General features: G+C 43.8%; 1 protein-coding gene across 1 annotated transcript in view; it reads left to right on the forward strand.

Moving 5' to 3' along the window:
- Window positions 1–25,397, forward strand: part of Ints9 (integrator complex subunit 9) — a 92,519-nt gene that overhangs the window by 44,218 nt on the left and 22,904 nt on the right. Inside the window, exons 5-9 of the mRNA XM_021181570.2 lie at window positions 700–839; window positions 3,226–3,312; window positions 15,465–15,585; window positions 16,213–16,347; window positions 24,600–24,711. Of these exons, the coding sequence (XP_021037229.1) occupies window positions 700–839; window positions 3,226–3,312; window positions 15,465–15,585; window positions 16,213–16,347; window positions 24,600–24,711 (595 nt within the window). The remainder of the gene's footprint in view (window positions 1–699; window positions 840–3,225; window positions 3,313–15,464; window positions 15,586–16,212; window positions 16,348–24,599; window positions 24,712–25,397) is intronic.

Here is a 25,397-nt window from a genome sequence, read left to right on the forward strand (position 1 = left end):
CACACCCTAGGTAGATATTCCACACTGCTTATTGTTTGCTATGTCATCAATATCTTTGTTACTTCTGAGCAGGACTAACAGCTACACAAGACACTCTACTTTGCACACTCTTGTGACCCAGCTATGCTTAATCTCTGTATAGCACATGGTTAAGGGTTAGCTCCTCTGTGCAGGAGAGTTGCTGGCTGTGAGCTGCAGTTTCTAGCTATGCCTACAGTCTGTGCTTGAGCCCACCTCCCATCCCCGAGTATGCCAAGGCTTGTTAGGTGGTAAGGCAGAGAAGCGGGATCATAAAAAAACCCCTGTAGAGTTCTAAGAAGTCACTGCAATTCTCTTTCTCGTTACCTATCTCAGGAGTATGGTAGCCAGACAATGAAAAGTCAAAAACTTAAAACAAAAAAGAAAAAAAAATAGTTGTCTCTCTATTTGCCTTTTGAAGACCAGTTTCCTAAATGTATAGAGCAGAGTGATCTTGGTAAGCTGGCCGGCCGCGTTCTCGTGACTAGCCGTTTTCCCCGGCTGTCAGCTGTCAGTATTAGGACACATCCACGGTGAGAGGGGGCGGTGTTGCGGGAAAGGCCTCATTATTCTGAAGAAGCAAAGCTACTACTCTACATTCTGACAGCATCATTTGTCAGTCCCGTCCTGCTGCTCTCTGTGCCCCGGCACAGACACACATCACCCTCCCTTTCTCTTCAGACCGAGCTAATAGACCTGTCTACAGTCGATGTGATCCTCATCTCTAACTACCACTGCATGATGGCGCTGCCCTACATCACCGAGCACACGGGATTCACAGGCACAGTGTATGCCACAGAACCCACCATGCAGATCGGCAGGTGAGAGGTGTGGCTGCCAAGCTCCTTCAGTGGCCACTGTGGGGTGTGATACCAGAAATGTGTACTTTATTTCCCAGGACAGAGATGAGTATGCCACTCTCTAGACACAGGAATGCTCACCGGAGATGCCTAGAGATGGGTACCCCTGGTAGTGTCCGGGTCTTTCTTTCAGCATAGCTGTTCATAGGCAGCTCCTCTGTAAATGGTACTGAGGAGGTCAGAGGCTTAGGAAGATGCCACAAAGATCCAGAGCAGAAAGCGTCAGAGCAACAGAACTTTGCTTATTTAAATAAAGAAGAAAAAGAAAATACTTTATTACTTTGCTTTGGAAAGATCCCCTTTTTTCATGATTTGCTGAGGACTATAAATAGAAACTTGTAGAAAACAAGGGAAGAAGAATAATTAAAGCTGTTAAGTTGTCCTTCCCTGGTGACAGAAAGAAATATTGCACTCTTAAGGACTTAAGAGTAAACAGTCTTGCGCCTAGAGAGATGGCTCAGCAGTTAGAATGCTTGCTGTTTTTGCAGAGGACCCAGGTTCGGTTCCAAGCACCAACATCAGGCAGCTTGCAGCACCTATAACTCCTGTTCCAGGGGCTCTCACTCCCGGCTCTACAGGCACATGCTTACATGCATGCATATGGAGGCGTGCACACACATAGATGTATACACAGAAAAAATACATACTTTTTAAGATTATTCATTTTAATTTATGTGTGTTTTGCCTACATATATGCCTGTGTATCACTCATGCTCTTAGTGCCTGTGGAGCTCAGAAGAAAGTCTTGGATTCCTAGAACTAGGGTTACAGGTAGTTGTGAACTACCATGTGGGTGCTGGGAGCTAAACCCAGGTCCTCTACAAAAGCAACAAGTGCTCTAAACCACTGGGTCATCTCTCCATCCACAACAATAAATAAATCTTAAAATCAAAAATTACAGTCTTCAGTCAACCAAGAAGGTTGTCCTTTCTTCTTACCCCAGCTAAGCCTCTACAGTGTAGGCGGATGGTATGCATTACCATAGAATCAGTTACTTAGAGAAAAGGAAAGGAAAAAACCTAGAAAGAAAATTATTACTGAAGAAAAAAAATCCACACATAATGTATTGCTTTGAAATAACCAGTTTAAGGTAAAGCTTTCAGGATCCAATATCCAGGGTTGATTATACTATGAACTGTTAGCTTGTACTCTAGTGTCTTACAACTACCCAACAAGATGAGCTAGTGATCAAAAATAAAACAGAACCTTTAGTGTGAAAACGTGACCTACAGCTTATACAAAAACAGGAAGGGATTCCAGGGACCCAAAATTGCCATTATAGGAAAACAAGACAACATCCTGGTTGAGAGGAAGCATTGCAAGTCCCGTAGTCTGAGAACAATGGCAATCAAGGAGCATGAACCTGGGCCTCCAATCTTGGGGTGCTGGGGCCAGCACTGCTGCCTCGAGAAGGAGACCGTAGTTAGGGAAACAGATGGATGTTACGTGGGTTTACCAGTAAACGTCTATGTTGCTGTTGTCTCTAAATTGATACAGAGAGGAGAGGATATTACCCTGTGTTGGTTATCTGTATCAGTATGAACTGGATTCAGATATTGAAAATGTATTTCTAGGTGGGTAGGAAGGTGGATATATTGTTTTTTGGAGGACAGTCTCATTCTGCAACCCAGGCTAGCCTAGAACTCACTATGTAGCCTAGGCTACTCTAGAACTCATGGCAATCTTCCTGCCTCAAGCCTCCCAAGTGGTAAGATTACTGAGATGAGCTGCCAGGCTCATTTTCTAGCTATTATCATCTAGTTTTCAGGGGTGCTGTCAATGTCTGTGTAGCCGTGAGCCAGCTGAGTACAGTGCTCCTTGGGCTCCCTTAGCTGTATTTGGGTAGTCTATCTCAGAATGGCAGAGGTCTGTCTCACTGCAGATCTTTTGGGCAGCTTTCAAATTAGTTCTTGATGTCTCCCTCTATGCCAGTGGTTCTCAACCTTCCTAGTGCTGCAGTCTTTTAATACAGCTCCTCACATTGTGGTGACACCCCCCAACCCTAAAATTATTTTTGTTGCTACTTAATATAACTGTAATTTTGCTACTGTTATGAGTTGTAATATAAATATATGATATGTAGGCTCTCTGATGTATGACCTCTGTGAAGGGGTCATTCTCATACCCCCTCGCCCCCGCCCCCAAACAGGTCAAGACCCACAAGTTGAGAACCACTGCTCTAACTGGAGCATTTTTGATTCCCAAACTATGTGTCAGCTTCTTACATCAGTTGAAAATGCCTATCTCATGAGACAGGCTAGTGAAAAGCAGGCGAATCCACCATTCCCGGCTGTAGTGTTAGCAGCAAATTGTTCTTCAGTGTTCTTTATGCTTTGTTTAAACTCAGGCTTCTCATGGAAGAGCTGGTGAATTTCATCGAAAGAGTGCCAAAGGCCCAGTCTGCCTCCTTGTGGAAGAATAAGGATATACAGCGGTGAGAACAGCCCTCTCCTTGTTGGCTCCAGGGCTTCTCAGGTCTCCTTTGTACTCCAGCACAGACCTGGTTAGAGTGGAAGGTGGAAGGGCTTCTTTAATTCACACTCAGGCCTCATGGGGGCTGTGGAGCTTTGGGAGCACATGGCTCCATGGAGGGCCTGGGTCTAATGGTCCAGGTCACTCAGGGCTTGCCAGGACTGTCTAAAGAGTCCTCACCACAGTGTGGTTGACACTCAAAAGGTAAAGAGCTAGGGATGGCAAGAGGGCTCTGTGGGTAAAGGGGCTTGCCACCAAGCCTGTAGACCTGAATTTGATCCCCAAGTCCCACGTGGTAGGAAAGATCCACACCTCACAGGTTGGCCTCTGACATGTGCCTTGTCACATGCTTGCCCAAGTACATACATCACATACATCACAATAAATAAATCGTTTTTTTAAATAAGAAAATAACGTTTGCTGTTTAAGGAAGCTGAGGAGGACATTTCTTAGATGATGTGAATCAACTCTAAGAAAAGATTTCCTTATATAGAAGCCGGGGGCTGGAGAGGTAACTGGATGGATAAAGCATTTTCTCCTCATTCATGAGAATCAGAGTTCCAATCCCCAGAACCCACACAAGAGTGAGCAGGCACGCCCAGCACGTGACAGGCAGAAATGGGCTCCTTGGAGCTCTCTGGCTAGACTGGGAAGAACTGGTGGCTTCAGATTTGGGTCTCCACACAGGTGCACATTGTATGTCTCCACACATATAAACACATGCACGTGCACATACCACAACCACTCACATGCACGCACACACACACACAACAGTTGTGTTGAAGAGGTATCTGGTTTCATGTCATGGGATGGTGAGAAATTCAGTGTCGATAGGTGGGTAGGGAAGGAAAACAGGGAGGGGCAGGTTGGAATGAGGTTATACAGTCTCCTCAAGTTGAGGCTTGCACCATTGAGTGTGTGCAGGTCATTAGTAGGGAGGCCTGTAAGGAGAATGACATGACCACATTTGGTTTGGAAGAAAGGAACTCTGGAAGCAACATGAGAGTGGTGAGGCCTGCAGAGATGGAGACAAGGAGACCAGCAGGGGGCCATGTCAGACCCAGAAGACAAAGGTCTGAACTAAGGCAGAAGCAAGTGAGCTTGAAGAAGACTGCAGCTCCAGGGAGGTGCCTGAGTGGGGTTAAAGGGATCAGTAAGCATAAAGGGGGCTGCAAAGTAGTGACGAGGAAGACGAGTGAGAGCCAGGACATAGGAAGGTTCCAAAAGCACAGGCTTGTGGGTGGTGACATGTGCCTGTAATCCCAGCACTCTGGAATGGGAGGTAGAAAGACCAAAAGCTGTGTCAGCCTAGGCTGCATAAGCTAGTTCTAAGTCCATGTAAGAGCTGTGCGCTAGAAACCAGATGCAAACAAAAAGTAGCTAAAGAAACTAGCAAGTAAAATGGAGATGAGGCCCCTGGATGTGGAAATTGGGAGATCAGTGACCATCCCCAGAGTTTAGGTAGAGTGTCATGCAAGGACCAATAGACTGTGTTGTGGGAGGTAAGGTAAAGAATAAATACCATGGAAGGAGCATGTAGGTGGCTTGATCCCACACCCATGCACTCTTACCTGCCCTGCGATAGAGGACACCGGTCAGCTTGACCTGTCGTGTCTAACCCCAGCAATGGCTGCCTTCACCCCTGGTCCCATCTTCTGCTCTTAGCATGGAGAGCCTGGGTGTCAAACTGCATTAGACTTCCTGAGAATTTCTGATCCCACCCCTTTCTCCAGCTGTCCTGCCCATCACTTCCTTGTCCCCAGCTGATAATAATGATGATGATGATAATAGCAGTCAACCATGCCTCAGAATGTTAGTGTCTTAGATTTTATCAGTCTTCCTGTAAGTGTATGTGGGGTGTCATGTTTTGTGTTCCAGAGTTTAGGCACACATCACCTCTATGTGTTCCTTGTACACACTGCTTACTTAACCTATGGATGGCTTTTTCTGCCAGACATTGTTCTAAATGTGTTCCTACAGAAGGAACTGGCGCTTTGATGAGATGAGTAATGGCATTATTGAGTTTAGAGGAGAGAAGTGCCACAGAGAGGGTTGGTAACTTCCCCCCAGGGTCATCTGATGGTGAGTGACAGGTTCTGACTTTTTAGGTGATTTCAGGCTATAGAGTCCACACTTCCACCCTCTGCTCGGTCAGTAGTTTGAGGGCATATCCTGCAGCCCCCCTTATGTGGTGGGAATGGAAGTAGGTGTTCTGTGTCCTTTTTTCCTGTCTTGCAGGGATCTTCTGGACGTCTCCTTGGTTGGTAGGATGGTGTGCAGGTGTCTCCGAATCATCTAGGTGTGCCATATCCAAGGTGTCCTGTCTGTGTTTGAATGGCTTCCTTGAATCTGGCCACTCTCCAACAGTGGTACTGCCCTCTTTGTGTGACATTTACAGTCTCAGCTGCCTTTTTCTCAGCTCTTCTGTGCCACTCTCTGCCCGAGCACACTGGACCACATGGGACCCCAGGTCCTGACAACCTGCCTCCTTAAAAGAGTCTTGGGGCTGTATTTTCTTTCCCTGTAGTAGACCATGTATGCCTTGGTCTCCCTTACGTATTTCCTCTTGTTTATTTATGTTCTTATGTACTCAGCTGCAAATAGTTTTGGCACATCAGAAGCAGTATTCAAAGGTCAGTGTTCCTGATTTCCCAAGTCCTGGGCCAAGTCTTAGGAAGTTCTGAGTCTTAATTTGCCTCTTCTGTGACCTTGAGCACAAAAAGAGGCATTTTTCCCCTTGCTTACCCATTCTTTTTAAAATATAACAAAATAACTGGCTCCTAGAGTAATGTCACTGTGTATTAGGAAGAGTGTGAATGGAGCTTGAGAGAAGCGAGCATAATGTCAGGGGCCTGGCCATTAGTCAGGAGATGCTCAGCAAATCTCTCGAGTTAATGTGGCTCACCACTGGTGGGTAAAGGCTAGAAAGGAAAGGGTACCACGGAAGAGGAGCAGAGATACAGTATACTGCTGGAGACAAATGTGTGCCTTGTGGCCTTGACCAGGGCTTTCATTTTGGCTTTGAGACACAGGATCGACCTTAGTTATTGATGGCAAAGGGAATAGTCTACTTATGCAGAAGTGATAAAACAAAAACCCCAGCTTTGTTTTCTTTCTATCCTGAATAAACTCAGCACAAATATTAGGATTGGCATTAAGATGAAAGCACTCATTGAGGCTGGTGATGGTTCCTTAAGGATGGTTTCTCACCTCAGCACTCGGTAGCTATCTGTGTTCCGTTGCTGTGGGAGAGGAAGGCAGGGACAGGCAGATCCCAGGAGCTAGGGGCCTGCAAGTCCAGCCTACACAGCAAGCTCCAGGTTCAGTGAGATTTTTGTCCCCAAAACAAGGTAGAAAATAATAGAGGACCTATGGTATCAATCTGTGGTTCTACCCTCCCACACATGGTAAGCACATCTGTGTGAGCACACAGGAGGGCAGCATGCTGTTATACCCCGGGGGGGAAATATGTTTTAGAAAAAAGAACTAGACTTTTTTTCCCCAGAGTTCCCTATTTAACTGGCATCAGGCATCAGAGCTCTAGAGCTATACCTTGGTTAGGTTCTAGGAGTGCTTCATTCGGTCAGCTGAAGGAGCTGGTCCTGAAGGATGCCTGTTATTTTAGGTTCCTCTCATATACCATGTTTCCCCAGGTGATGCAATCCCTGACTTTCCTAGGACAGAGGCATGAGATGAGGCCAGGACTGGTTATCACACTCCTGTATTGGAGCAGCTGAAGCGCACTGCGTCTTGGCTGGTTAGGAATGTGAACTGTTGCCCTTTTTTCTTTCAGTTTTGGTTTGCTTTTTTTTTTTTAATAAGAAGCTCAAATCTGGCTGCTTATGAGTAGGTTTTTTAAATGTATTTTAAAGTACTGACTTACACGTTAAAGTAAAGTCCTGTGTGATTCAAGCAAATCACTGGGAGTCGGATTTGGAACTTGAAGATTTTACTTCCAACTACATAGAGATTCTCAAAATAGATCTTGGTCAAGTGCCTGAAATTAATGCACCTGAGTAGCTTGAGTTAGTAATAAAGCCATCAAGTAAAGAAAACAATAAATTAAACATCTTCAAGCTCATTGGTCAAAAAAAAATCTGACAAATTCTCTTAAATCATTTGGAGTTGGTTTGAATTGACATTTGATTTATTCTTAGGATGCATATTCAAGAATCCTATTACTCATGCTTTTGACAGTTGTGCGACTTCTTGCCTTAGTTGACATGTCCCTAAAATTTATGTAGAAGACATCAACCATCAGTCTTCATTTTGGCACTACAGTTTGCTATAGTGTAGAAGATGCAGTTGGGAGGGAAGGAAAACCCACACAATAGAATTTTCTCAGGTTCCCCTTAGATTTTTTAATGAGAATTTTTAAAGCAAAATGTCCCACAAAAGAAACTACTCCGATATCTGGTATTTTTAATATAAATGTTTATAAGATTAGAATCCTTAGTCATAATTAATAGTCATTATAAGGCATTTCAAGGTATGATGGTGCACACCTGTGTTTCTAACAGCTGAGAGATGGGGACCCGAGGCAGAAGAAAAGTTCAAGGACAAGCTGAGCTACTAGTGAGATTCTGCACTTAAAAAAAGATAAAAATAATAAGATATTGTCATAATCATCTCTTAAGCATTAAGGAATTAAGAACAGAAGAAGGTTCACCTTTCAGGAGACTTTAAAATGCATGTTAAAGCCGTTCTTCTTTTGCTCTGACATTCCTTGGCTATTTGCTGAGGAATTTATCAGGCCTAACTATATAATAGGAAGAATTTGAAAAGTATGGGCTTAGAGGTCACACAGACTAGAGTTTGAATTTCAGCTGTTTCTTGTAGCTGAATCAGTTCATCTCTTCTGGGCTTGCTTTTCTCATTTGTAAAATTGAAAAGATTGTAAAACCACCTTGCGTGGTGTTGCATGGACCAAGTGGGTACTATGGGTGGCGTTTGTAAATAGTCTTTGCCTGGTGTAGTTTGAATGAAAAATGTCCCTCACAGGCTCATGTATTTGAACATTTGGTCCGTGGTTGTTTGGGTAGCTGTAGAATCTTTAAGAAGTGCAGTCTCCATGGAGGAAGTACATCACCATGGGGCAGAATCTTTAGGGAATGCAATCTTGGGGCTCACCTATGGGAGCTGACTTTGAAGGGTTATGGCTTGTCCCTACTTCCTGCCTAGTCTCTCTGCTTCCTGTGTTTCGGCTTCCTGCTTCTGCTGCCATGCCTCTACAAACCCTGACCTCCAACCCTCTGAAACCAACCATAAGCCAAAATAAACTTTTTTTCTTCCTTAAGTTGCTTTTGGCCATGGTGTTTTGTCACAACAACTAAATTGTGACTAGTCCATTTATAGCAGCCAGACCACACCTGCCTTCCTTCCAGCCCTAATTCGTCTTAGATACCGCCTTTTTTATTGAGAGCAAGTGGACAAAGGAAACTGCTTCTAAACCCACACTTGCCTCTATTTAACTTTGTCAGGCATGCTTTTTGAGACATGATATACAATACATAAAAATTATCTCTAAGAATACACACATTACAGTTTTAGAAGTTAGCCATGGAAAGGGCTCTTTAAGGCAGATCCTCACAGAATGGCTGTACTTTGAGAGAGTCACAGGCTGTTGAGCCTTGTGATCCCAGACCCATTGTTTCCTTTTCAGTCAGTAAATTCGCCTTTGAGGGACCAATTCATGGTACCCAAACTCCAAGGGTATTGATAGAAAAAAATACCTCTTTATTACTTCCTACTGAGGCTCAGAGTTAGTGTGGTTCATCTGTCTGTGAGTCTGTTCTAGTGAGCAAGTTCACTTAAAAAGCCAAATTATAAAGATGAGTTGTGTGTTTTCAGGGACTGTAGAGTTGAAGCAGAGATCATCTGGACACTCTCTCGAGTGGTGCTTGCTTTGTCGTAGTAATCGCCTTTGTTCTTTCTAGAAATAATTTGGTCCAAAACAGAAATCAGGATTATAGTGGTTCCGGTTCATATTGAGAAATGTGTGGTTTTGAGGCTTTGTTTTTGATAAGCTCAGTATACAGCAGCAAGCCTCCCTGCAGTCCATCCCTGCAGTGCTGATGTCAAGTGGTCTTTACTGAGGGTAGACACAGTTCCTGCTTCTCCTGTTCTTTGTATTCTGCTCTTATATTCTGTCCATTTGTTCAGCAAACACTTAGAACCCAATCAATGTGTTCATCGTCTGCCTTTAAGTGATCCCTGGAGGCCTAAAGGTCTTAACTCTTTAACAAAAACCCATGGTCTTAGGTTGGTGCTTGTGCTTCTAAGATGCGGGAAGAGGCAGCAGGAACTTTGGCTCAATGTCAGTGGCCCAGGAAAGAAGTTTCTTAGGCACTCAAGTGCGATAAGAAAAGAATGAAATGATGAAATCTTTTAGAAGTACTTATGAAAAATTTAGACTATGAAATTTTGACTTTGATAAATTAGAAAGCCAAAAACAGAACCAGTTCCCTCCGGGTTTCCTTATCCTACTTATCCTAAATCACCTAATAATCTTAATGGCTTTGAGTGCGTCTGTAAGTGCCCCGCCGTAAGCGTGACCTCACATACACATAGGAGTTTTAGGGAAAGCTCGGTCCAAGGAGATGTTAGGAGATAGGTATATGACAGAGTGACCCAGCATCAAGGGACAGTAAAGTGCAAGCTAGAGTAGGTGTTGATAGGGGATCACACTTGACAAGTAACTACCAAGTACCCAGATCAGGCTATATCTGTGAAAAAGCTCCCCTCAAAGCTTAAGACGGGTTAAGACGCTGTAGACCATATTGGTTCAAATGAAGCAAGAAACCATCCTAGGGCAAGTGATGGGCTGAACAAAACTAACCAGCTTGGTAAAAGCCTGCCACTGTACATAAGAAAGAGACCAAAGAGCAGTACATTTGACTGACCCCTAATTTTAGACTTTTACCTAGCTAATAAAAAAAGTCCCTAGATTATTTGTGAGAATGTAGTTGTCAAACTTTTATGAAAAGAACTTCTAAACATTTCTAGATAGAGAATGACAGGTACTTTGAGATATACAAGACATAAACAGTACCTAGGGTTCTAGAATAAGCTATCCAAAAGAAATTAGGAACTAGTGTGTATCTGTGTTAGACATACACATATGCACATGTGATATATACTGTGTGTGTGGGTGTGTGCTTCATACAATTGGTCCTGTGTATCCGGGAGTTTGTACTCATGAATTCAACTGCTAATAGAAAGTATTCAGGAAAATATCACTTCTGTGCTGAGCATTATTCCCTGACAGGAAAGCTGTCTACAGTGCATTTACATTACACTGTTATTTGGCCAGTAAACCAGAGGTTACCTAAAGTGTAGTAGACCTGTCCATCATCATAGGAAGACAGGAAAATTGCTTTATTGAGCTCTGAAATTCAGGTCTACTGTCAGTTACATGACAAGACTTATCTCTAATTGTTTAAAGAATAATAAAGTATATTGGAGAATTTGCATATGACTGTACAAGAATTGTGCGGTTTTCTAGAAATGCATCCACAGATTTTGGTATGTACCAGGGGTCCCTGAGCTAGTCCCCTCTGGAGCCTGAGGAAAATTAATTTGGCTGAGTGGTCTTGGCACACACCTTTAATCCCAGCACTTGGGAAGCAGTAACAGGTGGGTCTCTGTGAGTTCAAGGCCAGTCTGATCTACAGATCTAGTTCCAGGACAGCCAGGCCTACACAGTGAAACCCTATCTTGAAAGGGAAGGGAGGGAGGCACAGAGGGAGGGAGGAGAAAGAGAAAGAAAAGAAAAAGAAATGTATATGTTTACTATATGTCATTTATTTGCTGTTGTTTATAAGGAAGAAATGTTTCCCTCACTTTAGAGATAAAGAGAAGCAATGTGGTTAAGTAAATGCTTAATATTTCAACTAAAGGAAGTGAAAGTCCATCTTAGATATAAAAAGCAATCTGTTCCAATTTAGTTCTGTACAATTGGGCTTTATTAAAATGACCTCGAGGATGCCTGAGAAAAGCCCTATGTAGTTGAGAATTATCATGCTGCCTCTATAGTAGAACACAAGCCTAGCTCTTTGTGTGTCGGGGAATGGATCTCATTGCATTTCTCAGTCCTGTCTCAAACTCAAGGACTCAAGTAGTTCTGCCTTAGTCTCCTGAACGGCAGGGACTTCAGATGTGTGATACCATCATGTATAGCTTTCCATTTCTGCATCTTTGCAGGCTTCAGGTTAACTCAGGTCCTGCTAGAAAGGCTCTCTCCCAGGCTCACCTCATGTTGAACTAAGGCCCCCCACAAGTCCCTCCCCTGTGTGCCCATCAGTTGAACTTTTTACAGCATGGCAGCTGGTTTCATCAGAGCATGCAAAACACAAAAAGAGAAAGGGAGCACTCTGCAGTGTGTCTCTCGGAATCCTCCCATCATTTGTTTCATATTCTGTTCATGAGAAGCAAGCACGTGGTCCATGCTCAGGGAGGCGCATATCCAGTGTGCTAAATACAGGCTAGTGGTGTCATGAGGAGCCCTGTCTAAAGTGACCTGGCACAAAACCCTAATCCAGGAAGTCAGACCTGAAGCCAGAGTTCACTGGACTACTCAGTTTCCGGGTGTGCTCATGTGACCTTTTGTCTGGTGTTCTCTGTGGTCCTCACTCTGTGTTAGAGTGACCTTTAACCTCTCATGCAGGTGGATTCAGAGAGGATGCATTTAGGATTGCTGGTTTTTTCCTTTCAGGGGATAGCCATGGTGTGTGCCTGTGTTTGTGTGCATGTGTCTGTGTTGTTTGTATTCAGTACTAGGTGCAGCATATACAACAGTGAGAAGGGAGTTAACTCCGTCTGTGATGTGACAGAATCAGGTAAAAGGTGCCTTGCTATTTCAGTATATATTAGTCAAACTAAAAGGAACGACATGCTGAACAAGCCTGCTTCCCTCACCGCAGTGCTCTGATGGATTGTTGTCAGAAACACAGAGAGGAGGTTTCTCTGTAGAGTGCTGTCTGCCATTTCTCTAGTTGCTGTTTGTAAGTTTATCTGAAAATATGTCTGGGTTTTCACAAGCCTTTTAAACAACTTTAATGCTTGCTTTCCTTCCTAAAAGACCCTAGTAGATTCCCTAAAATGAGACCCTGGGTTACCAAAGACAAAAATGGTAGATACTTCTCATCCTTATGCTTGAAATGTTCCCTTAAGATTCAGACCCTGCCTCCTACTGTGTACTGACATAAGACTGTTGAATCTCCAGCAGAGTGACCGTGTTCACAGAGCTGCTACAGACCTCAGTCCTAGCAGGAGAGAAAGCTCATGCTGTTTCAAGGTAGTAGAAGTGCCAGGTATCAGGGGGTAAGGAGACGCACACAGGGCGAGTAGTTGTGGGTGTTGCCTTCTGTGTGCCTTCTTACGTCTCCTAGAGAATGGAGCCAGTTGCAGGAGTGCACACTCACCTGGAAGAAGCGCTTTGGGCTGCACTCTGCTCCTCTAGCCACGCCCTCTATAACCTTCCAGCTCTGGCCTGCAGTCAAGGAGTCTGGCTCCCATGCAGCCCAAGGGAGAAGTCATTATTTTTCCTTGAAGGTGACCCTGGGAGGCACAAGCACTGGACCCTGGTGGTGGGAATTTCAAGGAGGAACTAAGGATGGGTAGTAGCTTGGCTTCTTTCTCAAGACCCTAGAGAGAGAGATCAGAGCCTCTTCCATTCCTCAGAGCCTCACTCTGGGTTGAGGGACAATGCATGTGCTACCTGGCCTTGGTACCTGTCATTTTGGCACATTTGAGTTGAAATCCAGGCATGACTGGATGTCACTCCCATCTTTCCATCATCTCGTAGTAATCTAGGTAGAATATGACTAAGAGCCTTGAGTTTTACCCTGAGTATAGGGGGAGCCATTAGAGTACAGAGGAGGGTGGGTGGGTGTGTTGCTGTGCGTGTTTGTGTGTGTGAGAGAGAAATGCTCTGCTGCTCAGTGTGTTTTGGAAGAAAATAGAGCCTAATGCACACATTCAATTCATCGGGAGCACATTAACTTAGATTTTACAGTCAGGCTCACACAAGTTAATCTTCCAGATAATTCCTTATGTATATTTTTAAACAATATAAAAATATTGTTTAAAACAATCAAGGAATGTTTTTGATGGTGGTGTTAAAGGGCACACAGGTCATATTTATTCCCCTTTATGTCAAGCCTCACCAGTGTTAAACTCACTCTTTTTCTCAGCCCCACTGGTGAAGTTTATTTTATTTACCTTTTGTTAACAGGAAAGAGAATGTGAGATCTTAGGTAGAAACACCTAGTCTGGGGTAGAGCTCAGAGGCAGAGCATGATACACAGTGTGTAAGGGCCTGAGACTCCCTAGCACTATGTGTGTGTGTGGGGGGTGGGGTAGATATAGTTCAAGTAGAAATGTTCTGTGTTAGGATGCATATGTCATTAAGGGCTGGAGAGATAGATCAATTGTTAAAAGAACCTGCTGCTGGAGAGGGCCTGGGTTTGGTTCCCAGCCTCCACATTGCCTGTAACTCCACTTTCAGGGATCTGGCTCCCTCTTCTGCTCTTCTGGGTATCACCCACTCACATGATGCACATACAATCAGTTATTCACACATACAGATGAAAAATAGAAATGAAATAAATCATTTTAAGTATATATTATTGAACTTGAAAATTTCGAAAAGAAAGATTGAATTTATGATTGTTCTATTGAGGCAAGCTTTATTTGGGCTACACCTGGGACTGCCCAGCCTTTCCCTAAGTCAGGATTTCTGAGAGCTGCCCCTGCCTTCCTCTTGAGTTCCCTTTTATCAGAGAGATAAGTGTTCACAGAGAGGGCTGGCTGTTTACATTGTTAGAAAGGTACAATGGAAGGGAAGGAACTGGGAAGGAACAGAGGGAAGGGAATCATGGGAATGGGGTCCCAAGGTTAGTGTGGGGTGAAAAACATGTTTTGTAGTTTACCTAGATCTAAGAAACAGAACTTACTCTTAATTACAGATAGAAACCTTAACTTGCAGGGACTTAACACAGGAATTTACTCTCTAACTACAAACAGAAATTTCAACCTGCATAAGACAAAGGGAACTTACTCTTAACTGTCTTAGCTGCAAACAGAAGCCTTAACCTGAAAGGTCTATTGTTCCTGTTTTGCTCTTGCAATATGGAAAACCTTGAAACACTATTAATAAAATAACTTTAAAAATGATGGAAAAGAAATTTAAAAGCTACATCAGAAATTAGCCCAGAAGAAAGCAGTAATGGAAAGATAAGGTAAGACAAACAGCAAAAATTAAATTGGAAGATACAGTTTATCAGTAATAAAAATAAATGTGAAGCCAGGCAGTGGTGGCCACACCTTTAATCCCACACGTGGGAGGTGGGGGGAAGTGGGTCTCTGAGTTCTTGGACAGCCAGGACTACACAGAAAACCCTGTCTTGAAAAGGCAAAAAAGTAAACAAACAAACCAAGGCGAATGACTGGACTGTGGGGATTATCAGTATAGATGTTAAAAATCATAACTACATGCTGGATAAATAAAATGGAAATAAAAACATAATAGGAAAAACAACAAAATCAAAAAGGTTTAAAGTGTGTGTGTGTGTATATTTTCATGTATACATCTGAAAGTGTGGGTGTGTGCATGGTATGGTGCCCAAGTGGTCCGAGGACAACTTTTAAAAGTCACGGGTCTCGTTTTTCTACCACTATGCTCCACACCCCAGGCTAGCTGGCTGGGAGCTTCCTGCCCATTCTCCTGTCTCCTTTCCCTTCTCACAGTAAGAGTCCTGGGATTATGCATGCCTACCACCCCCTCCAGCTTTTTACGTAGATTTCAGGATTGAACTCAGGTTATCAAGCTTGTTCAGCAAGTGCTATTACCCTCTGAGCCACTCACTACACATTTTTTTTTTATTAATAAAATTGACAATCTTGGATTGACAAAAAAAAAAAGCAAGAACTCAAATTATTAGAATCAGAAAGAGACAACAATACTGGCCTTATATAAATAATGATTATTAAAGGACCCCTGAATAGTCCTATGGCAATAAATTGCCCAACTTAAGTAAAGTGGTCATATTGCTCGCAATGTCTATTAAGTGGTGGCATGCTCACCTAGTGATTGGCATTGTGCTGTGTTTGCAGGCTGCTGCCTTCTCCCCTCAAGGATGCAGTGGAAGTGTCAACCTGGAGAAGATGCTACACGATGCAGGAGGTGAACTCGGCCCTCAGTAAAATCCAGCTGGTGGGATATTCCCAGAAAATCGTGAGTGTTCTCATGAGTGCTGTCCGTTTGTGTTGAGTCCCTGGAGGATTCTCATAGCTCTCTTTCCAAGCCACCTTGTCTCCTTTGTGTGAGCGCCAGGGAAAGAATGCAGGCAGATTCTCCACTCTCCAGACTTTTCAGGGGTACTCATTCATCGCCCCCATTCCCTGGACCCCCTAGAACTCAGTTGGTTAGCTGGTGAGTCTGGAGAAAGGCAGCTGCTCCACCCTGTCTCCTGAGAAACCAGACATAAGTTTTCCCATCTGAGGCAGTGGCAATCGGAAACAGAGAAGTGGTTTACCGAGGGGGACTTGAGAGCTGATCTGATGATAAGAATTCCTGCTGCTGTTAACCTGCAGCTGAGGCCACTCCGAACTGGAACCTAACCTAAGGTGGAAAGGGAAAACTGGTCTTTGAGTCTTGACTGTTTCCTAACTTGTCTTTTAATGCCTGGGCCCCCGTGCCTGGTGACAGAGGTGGCAGACCGCAGACTGCTTCTGTTACAGCACAGCCACCATCATTTCTGTCTGTTTCCAGTTTGCTTTAAATAAGGACAGTTGTGTTGCTTTCCCCTTTAAACCCATTTAGCTTGCCGACAGCTGCATGTTCTCTGTGTGGTTCTTTTAGGAGCTATTTGGTGCTGTCCAAGTGACCCCTCTGAGCTCTGGCTATGCCCTTGGAAGCTCCAACTGGATTATCCAGTCACATTATGAGAAAGTATCTTACGTCTCTGGATCCTCCTTGCTTACCACACACCCTCAGGTAAGTTATCTTTTAACCACCAGCAACCCATAGATATTTAATGCAAATTCAGCAGGTCTCTAGTGCTGTACTGGGAACAGTTTTCAAGCCGTCCTCATCTCCTATGACACTCTAGATCTTAGATAGTCTAGGATAGTGCGTTGAACCGTTTAGGTCCCCGTGTTTAGGGTCTTCTTTCTTCAGAAGGAGCTCTGTGGCCCTCAAGGTTACCTCTAGGGTGATGATTCCCGGTCCTTCCAAGACTCTGGCCTGATGCACATACTAACTGCTGAATACATACTGAGTGCAGGTATCAGGCCCTGATCTCAGCATCAGGATTGAGTGAGCACTAGGCAAGGTCTCAGCTGGTAAGCCTTGTCTTCAGTTGAGCGGGACCGGGACAAAGATGAGTAGATAAATGAGTGCTGTGGCTTAGACTGAGGTAGACATCCCGAGGACGGCACAGTGGCTTTAGTTGTAGGGGAGTAGAGATAGTTTGGATTGGACAGTCCACTTGAAGCCCAGATTAAAGAGCCAAGTTAAAATGTGAGGCAAAGCCTAGAGAGATGGCTCATGGAGTCCCTGGAGCTGGACAGGCAGGGCTTTGTTGAAGAGCAGAGAAAGCCCTTGTGGCTGCAAGGTACTGCACAGCCAGGGAAGGGGCAGGGGCAGGTCACACATGCCTTAGTAGATCAGAATGAGTTCTGATTGGATCTTTTATTCATTCTTTGTGTGTGTGTGTGTGTGTGTGTGTGTGTACACTTAGCATGGGCATATGTGTACATATGTATAAAGAAAAGGGTCAAGGCCAGGTGTCTTTGTGTGATCCATCTGTACCCTGATTCCTTGAGATGTGGTCTCTTGTGAACTTGAAGGACACCAGTTTTGCTTGACTGACTAGCCAGTGAGATTCAAGGATCCACCTGTCTCCACCCCAGCTCAGATAGGTCACAGGCATGTGTCGTCGGACTCAGCTTTTTAAATGGGTCCTAGGGATCTGAACTCAGACCTTCATGCTTATGCTATAGGAGCCACTTCCCAGGCCCTGCCTACTGTATGTTTTGTTTTCTTTTATTCAAATGGGGTCTTACCCTGTAGATCTGCCTGGCTGGCCTGGAACCCACTGTCTAGACTAGACTGGCTTCCAGCTGAGGAATTGACCCACCTCTGCCTCCCAAGTGCTCGGCTTAAAGGCATACAATAACTTACAACCACTTCCCATTGTATTTTGATGTGCAAGGGTTGCTATTAGGAGGTTTAAGTTAATCATGCATTACAGTTATATTTGACAATAATATATATATATATATATATATATATTGTTAGGAATATAATATTTAATCCTTGGGTATTTGTAGAGAACTCACTCCTTATTTTATAAACCCTGGCCCTTTTGAACTTGTAAAGGAAGAGTGGTTGAGATTAGGTAGCCAGTGGCTGAACATATAGATAACTTGTGGACGTCCTTGTAGTATTTTATCTTTGAAATGTGTTACTTTATGACCATAACCTTAAGATGTTGCTGTCTTCATAATAAAACAGAAGGTGAAACTTAGACATGGATCACAGACCCTTCTGCCTTAGACCTGGAACCTGGACCCTCTGCTTCCTTCATAATTCTGCCCCTTCCCTGACGGTTGCTTTGGTCCATACCACAGCCTCCTCATTCTGTCACAAAATTGCTTTCCTTGGGTACATAGGAATCCTTATCCTCGTGGGATTAATGCTTGCCATACTTCATGCAGAAAGTTCCCATGTCACAGAAGTATTTGCTGTATTTGTGACAGATAAATGTATAATTTAAACATATTTGTTTATATGTGTACACATACATAGAACACACATCTTACAGGATGGCTAACTCAAGCTGGCTAGCATACTCTATTTTCAAATAGGTAAAAGAACTCTGTGTTCTGTTTGAAACACCAGGTGCTACTGCCAATCTGCCGTTTTTATTCATATTTTCTGTGGGGGCAGGACATGTATCCCAGGTTGGCTCTAAGCTTGGATAATTAAGGATAGCCTTGAAAACTGTAATACTGTCATTACAAATGTACCACTACCCTGGCTCATACATTCTTTTACAACCAAGCTTTATCTCAGGGTCTGGAAAAGACAAGTCCCCGTGTTTTCCTGTAGCTAGCAGAACTCTGGGCCCTTCCCGCTTATTGAGATCAAAATCCCATCAGTGTCATCACAGTCTGCCTCATTGAATCAAAATTTTTTATTGGCAGCTGCTTTCATTCTTGATGTATTCTGCCCTAAAAGACAGAAGGGTAACTTGGCTGCCAGCCGCTCTGATTTGTCCTGCTTAGATCAAAACCTTTACAGTACTGTTGACGTAATTTCCAGTAAATTGTCCTTCCAAGGGCCATAAATTTAAAGGGAAAATAAGGTCTTGAGAATAATGAGCAACACACCTAAATAGCTGGTTTTAATCTCTAGTTGGTATCCTGTGCTATATGTAACAAAGGGGGAAAATAGATTTTGTTTCCTTTACCAGTGTTGTTGGGTTTGTATTGAATAAGTGGGGATAAAGAAGTTCTAGTTTGAACAAAGCATGATGTTCTACAGTAGAAGCCAATTATCTGTGGCTCTGGGGCTGTATCTGGCCCAGTACTTATTCTGAAAAGGTTTTATTGGGTTACAGACACACCTTTTTGTCTGTGAATCACTTATAGATAAGTATATGCTATAATGGCAGGCTTAAAGGTAAACTTCAGAGAAAGTCTGCTGTCCTCTAGTCTGCTGGGTTGGAGCCCCTGTGACCAAAGGAACACCACACAAGTTGGTGCAGTGATCTGTAAACACAGGGAAAGAGGCCTTTCCCTGAGCCAGAGGCGGCAGGAGAGGAGAGGTGGCTTTAAGAGAACATTGGCAACGCTTTAGTTTAAGAAGCCTTTATGCTGGGCCAGCAAGATGGCTCAGTGGGTAATGGTGCCTGTTTGCCAACCCTGATGCCCTGAGGTCAGTCCCTAGGACCCACAGGTTGTCCTCTCACCAGGCCACAAGTGCACACATGTGCTCATAAATAAATACAGACTTCAGTATGATTTTTTTTAAATGTAGAGCATTTATTGATGGTCACTGTCTTCAGAGAAGGAAAAATGAAGTCAAATATTCTGTGTGTGGACAGCATTGAGGATAGGGGTAATAGGATAATGCATTTGACAAAGAGTTGGCAAGGTGAAAGAAAGTAAGTTGTTGATAAAGATGGATTATCATTATCATATATCATAGTAGCTAGAAATACAGCCAGAACCTGGGTTGACAGCAAGTCTAGAAACAAACTGGAGAATCATCATACTTTCTTTAATTATATAAATAAAAGTCCAGAGTCCAGAGACCAATCTGCAGGAAAATATTTACCAGTAGACTGTGAAAGGAAGAAAAACAATCTCGTGTAAATATGGCTGGAAAGAGAGAAGAAAATTGGGACCCCAGCAGATAGTGTCCTGAACAAGAAGGAAGGGCACGTGTTCTCAATGCTCGCTCTTCTAGCACTGCCACTCGGGCACCATGCCTAGCAAGGCAACTTCCATGGTGGGATGTTAACCAAGTGATGGTAGCTGCAGTCCTTGTCATGTGCCGGATTTTAAAGGGAGTGTTTTTGCAGTCCCTTAGACGATGCTTTTGCTGTCAGTCTCTTAGATGCTATCCATTATGATTTATACCTATTTATCAAACACTTTCTCCTCTAGTCTTCATTTTTGATGCTTTCTCCCAGTCTGAGATAATCATGTGACCTGTAGACTATTAATGAATTTTTGTTCTTTATTCTGCCATTTATCTCCTTCCTTATATCTTATAGTTAATTCAGTTGCTTTACCCATTTTGTCTTTGTAAATCTGAAAAACTCTCATTTATTGTTTAACTGTTAAATTTTGGTGTGTGGTGCTTGGTGGTTCGTCTGAAATAGGTCAAACGTGCTCCACACTGTTCGTTCCTTAAACAACCCAATGATACGTTACTACAGTTTTTTTAGTCCACTCTGTCTGGATAGACTTGGGTTAGGCAGGACTTTTTTTTTTTTTTTTAATTCTTGTTTTTGTTGCTGTTAGCACAATTAATTGTACATACTAATGTATTTCCCTATGCTGTTTCCACACATGTGTGAGGTGCATACTGATCCTAGCCAGCCATTGTTCCTTCGTTCTCAACACCTCCTCTTCCCAGTGCCTTATAATCACTGTCCTCTTTGATTTGTGTGTGAGGGGCGGGTATGGATCATTTATTTATCTATCTTGTTTTCTCTTTCGGCACATGAAAGAGAACATGCAGTACTTTGCCGTCTGCATTTCTGTAGCTGGTAATTTCCTAATGTACTCTTCCCAGTTTGTTCCCAGTCACATCCATCTTGCTGCACCTGACAAGGCTGTGGTTGTTTAACTGAATGGGTTACATGATGTGGGTATCTGCTGTGTTCCCTTCATCAGTTCCTGGCTTGCGAGCACCTAGACAGGGTTTATATCTTTGTCTCATTCATGCTCTTATAAATGTGTATTCCTCCCATAAATCTAAAGAAAAATATTATACATGTAAAGCCCTGAAAACTGTTGTTCAGATCTGAGGTGGCCACTTGGTTGGTTGGTTTGATTTTAGATTGTTGACAATTTTCTTCTGAATTTTCCCAAAAGTCTTGTTGCTGTTTGTTGGTACTTTGATGTAGATGTTCCACAGTGAATGCTAAACATCATATAATTGGAACAAGGGCCACAAGAAAGCTAAGGTACAAAGTCCCTGAATCTTTGGTGCCTCTGGCTCAGTTACCAGGGTCCCACCCCCAACCCCCGGAAGTCTGACGAGGATCACAGCTGGCTGGCCTCTGTGTCTTTCTCCATTGTTTGTCTCATTTGTGTGGACACCTTCTCTCCTCAGAGTATTTCCTTCTCTCAAAAATAATGTGTGCTGCCTAAGTGCATTCCTGTGTGTGTTTATATATTAATTTCCTCCTTGAGTCAAAGCTGTTCCCTAAGCCCCACCCCTTAGCAGTTGAGTGTCTAAAGAGGCAAGGGAAGAAAAGATGCTGGGTGTGCCCTTTACAGGAGTTCTGATAGGGGAAGAGCTTTCCTCCACAGTGCAGCAGGACAATATTACTATAAGACCAGCAGTCCACTGAGAGTCCAGGGCTAGGGAATGGGGGAGCGCACCAAAGTGTGGGGTTTGAATTGGTTTTGGAGGGCAGAGTTGTAGTTTATGGTTGGGGAAGTATTTCTTCCTTTTTTAGGCAATAAATCTTTAACAATTTCATTTGTAGGGCTTTTAACCTTTGTAAAGGACCTTGAGATTTCCCAGTATTGTTGCTGACTACTGTTTTCACTTTCTCTCAACCAGGCTGCCATTTCTCCTGTGTATGTCAATCTGTAGTCTTCTGCACACTGGCTTGCTTCTGGCTGGATCCTGTTTTACATCTAAGAGTGGATCACCTTAGGGGCCTTGTTCTGCATTCTCCCCGCCCTCTTGGCCTTCATTGTCTTCTATAAGGACTGTTATGACCAAAAGCAAATCCCTGTTTCAGGCTGATGACTTCTTATTGCCCACCCTGTTCATAGACATCATTCTGTCCTCGTCAGCCCTTTCCCAGTTATGCTTTTCTCTTTGTACTACTGGATTCTGCACATGGGCACACAGGCATGCACACCTTCATGTGCCCATGTGTGTACATACATACCACTGCACTTGTACTCACAAAAACATAGAAGTCAAATGGAAAGACAAAGAGACTGTTTGGACAGAAGAGGGAAGGCGTGGAGGGCAGAGGAGAAGTGAATCTGATCAACATGGATTCTACATGTGAAGGGAAATGTCACAGTCAAACCTGTTATTTTATAAGTGAGTGTGTGCTTATAAAATTAAAGTTAGCCAGGTGGCAGTAGTGTATGCCTTTGATCCCTGCATTGGGGAGGCAGAGTCAGGCAGATCTCCATGAGTTCAAGGCCAGCCTGGACTACAGAGAGAGTTCTAGGACCAGCAAGACTACACAGAGAAACTCTGTCACAAACAAAAAAATTTAATTATTAGAGAACAAATTAGGTAAAGACAGTTCTCACTAGCCTTAGATATTTGTTTTTGTTTTTATTTTATGCATTTATATGCATAAAAGGCGATACTACATGCAGGCCTGGTAACCGGAAGAGGTCAGAAGAGGGTATCAGATCCCCTAGAACTAGAGTTGTGGAGGATTTTGAGTCATTGTGTAGGTTGTGGTATCTGAACTGCAGTCCTCTGGGAGAGCAGCTGGTGCTCCTAACCCTGAATCTTCTTTGCAGCCCGCTTAGTGTAGAGTTTTTACTAGTTTACTCCATCTGTGTATAGCCATCAGTGAGGTGCTTTTAATTTTTGAGCTGAGCAAGATAAGTTTTTTGTTTGTGTTTTTATCACTCCTCAAATGTTGCTGACACCAGCAATGCCTGCATTGCCTTGGAGAAGGACAGACATTTGAAGTGTCACCTGGCATTGGAAGGTGTCACTAAAGTCTTTACAGCCTGTATCTGTCCTGGAGCTCTGGGAGTCAATGAGGCTAACTCTGCTCAGGGCTGAAATTACAAACATCTGTAAACCGGGACACCAAGAATCTTGTAGTGGTTCCAGCTCAGTGGTCCTCACACCAGGGCACTGCCTGCCATTTGTGGGTGTTCATTTTCAAAAGATGGTGTTGATGGGTGAGGCTCAGAGGTTTGTCCCCACTGTGTTTTCTTCTGGATCAGTCGTTCTTACACTTTTAGGGGTCATGGCCCTTTCTGACCACCAGTTAAATCTGCAAAGGCACGCAGAATCATATACACCTTTTCAGGAAATTTTGGGGTCCTGTGAAGTCTACCTCATCTCAGAGAAGTCTAATGTATATATAAAAACGGTTGCTGTCTTAAGCCAAATATGCCACTTACTGCACTGGTGGGTCCCCTTTGTCACCAGTTCAGTTTCCTTCTGTATATACAGGAAACAGTCCAAGGCTTATTGCATAGCTACCGTAAAAACCGTTGTGCCCCAACCAGCACACACTTCCTTCCTTTTGTGGAAACAGTGTGGAAACATAAGTATGGACCAGAGACATTCTGCCCAGGAAGGGAAAGGGCTGCTAGACACATTACTGAGTATCTGAGGAGAGGAAAGAAGCCAGTCGCACACTGCCTGTAACACACTGAGCCCTCTGTGCCCCGTTAAAGAAGTTTATAACAGGACCACACCTTGTTACTTAACAAAATAGTGAAGCCAGTGCCTGCATATTCCCATACTCAGTGTTAAAGCAGAATCTTTTAAGAGTTACGGATACTCAAAGGTGGCAGTCTAGATTTGAAGCTTTGCTAGGCTGCTCTGTTTGGGTGTTCGTTCTTTGCTGGGGAGTAGACTGTGGCATGGAAAGGTAGAATGAGACCTTTTCATGAAGCATGTGGCCCAGGGCTTTCCGGGACAAGATGAAAACATTTGTGGACTCTCCGGCCTCTCAGTTCTTGCAACTTTGCTTCCAACCAAATCCTAGTTTATGCAGAATGTTTTTAAGTGCTCTGGAAATAATCACAGTTCAAATCCAACATCTTAAAGAACTAACTCATTGTCGTGTGCCAGTGGGGTTCACAGTTTACAAGCAGAGAGAGCGTGTGAGCCCCCAAGACTCACAAAACTTAACTAAAGGAGGTAGGTCAGGACTGTCCCATGTCATAGGGAACTTGCTCAAATTATGAGGCTAGTTGTGGAATTGGGAAGAGGACTAAGTTTCTAACCCAGTGTTCCTTCTGGTTCTTCTACCCTTGATACAGGCAACCCACCCTGCCTCTGTCTTCCCATCGCATGTGCTTGCCTCCTGTGCTTCACAGTTATTCTGAGAACGCAGCTACTCAGTTCACATGTGATTCCCAGGCAAGCAGCAGGAGCATTCCCTGGGAACTTGCTGGAAATGCATATTCTCAGGCTCTACCTTGAAACAAACCAGAAACTGTGGAAGTGAGCTCAGCAGCTTTGTCCTGCACACTCTCGAGGTTGCTCCATATTGAAGTTTAAAACCATGTAGAATGCATGTGCGTGGCATTCTGAAGAGGGCAGCACTGTAGACATAGGAAGCCTTAGTTGTGATTGAAAAACACGTATAGATAGGGAAAGAGTGATCTTAAATGTCCAGTTCTGTGCAGCCAGATATGGTGTGGCCAGCCAATCATAGCAGGACTGTTACTCCCTGTGGGAGAGCTTGCTGCTGGACTAGACACAGCAAGAGCAGCATTTGCCCTGGTCCCTGCACAGTTCATAAGTTCTAATTAGAGCTTTCTTTTGTCTTTTAGCCCATGGACCAAGCTTCTCTCAAAAACAGTGACGTTCTGATTCTCACAGGGCTGACACAGATCCCTACTGCCAACCCGGACGGCATGGTGGGCGAGTTCTGCAGCAACCTCGGTAAGGGGCCACTCAGTGTTGGACTTGGGTACATTTCTTGTTTGAGTCCTGCCTTCTGGTGTCTCTTTGAAGCCTCCCTGCTCCCATTTATTTCCACCCCTTAGTTTCTTCTCAGAATGAATCGTTGCCCACAGGAGCCGTTCTCAGGGAATGTAAATCTAAAGGTATCTAGGAGCTGCCCAGACACACGGCGGACTTGTTAGCAGCTCCTAGAAGAGATACTCAGCATTCTCTCACAGACCGTGCTGGTTGACCCTCACTGTGGTGGGCTTGGCCGATGTGTGCTCACAGGGAACAGCACAAGAGTCACACCCCCTCACTCTGCTTTGCAAATACTAGCTCAGAAATGACCCACACTTGAAACTCATAGCAGTGAAAAGATGGAAACACAGAATTGTTCCTACTAACATTTGGTTGCTTTTATTTTTCTTCTTTTGGGAAAATTTCAATTGAGAGCCCTCTAGGATGTTTTCTGCCTGGAAGACATTTATTGTCTTATAGACTAGATGGGCAGTGAAATCTCACAATCCTGTCCTTATTTTAAGAAAGTAGGATGGGGGCTGGAGAGATGGCTCAGAGGTTAAGAGCACTGACTGCTCTTCCAAAGGTCCTGCGTTCAATTCCCAGCAACCACATGGTGGCTCACAACCATCTGTAATGAGATCTGATGCCCTCTTCTGGAGTGT

Source organism: Mus caroli, chromosome 14, assembly GCF_900094665.2.
Source record: "Mus caroli chromosome 14, CAROLI_EIJ_v1.1, whole genome shotgun sequence".
Taxonomy (NCBI): Eukaryota; Metazoa; Chordata; class Mammalia; order Rodentia; family Muridae; genus Mus; species Mus caroli.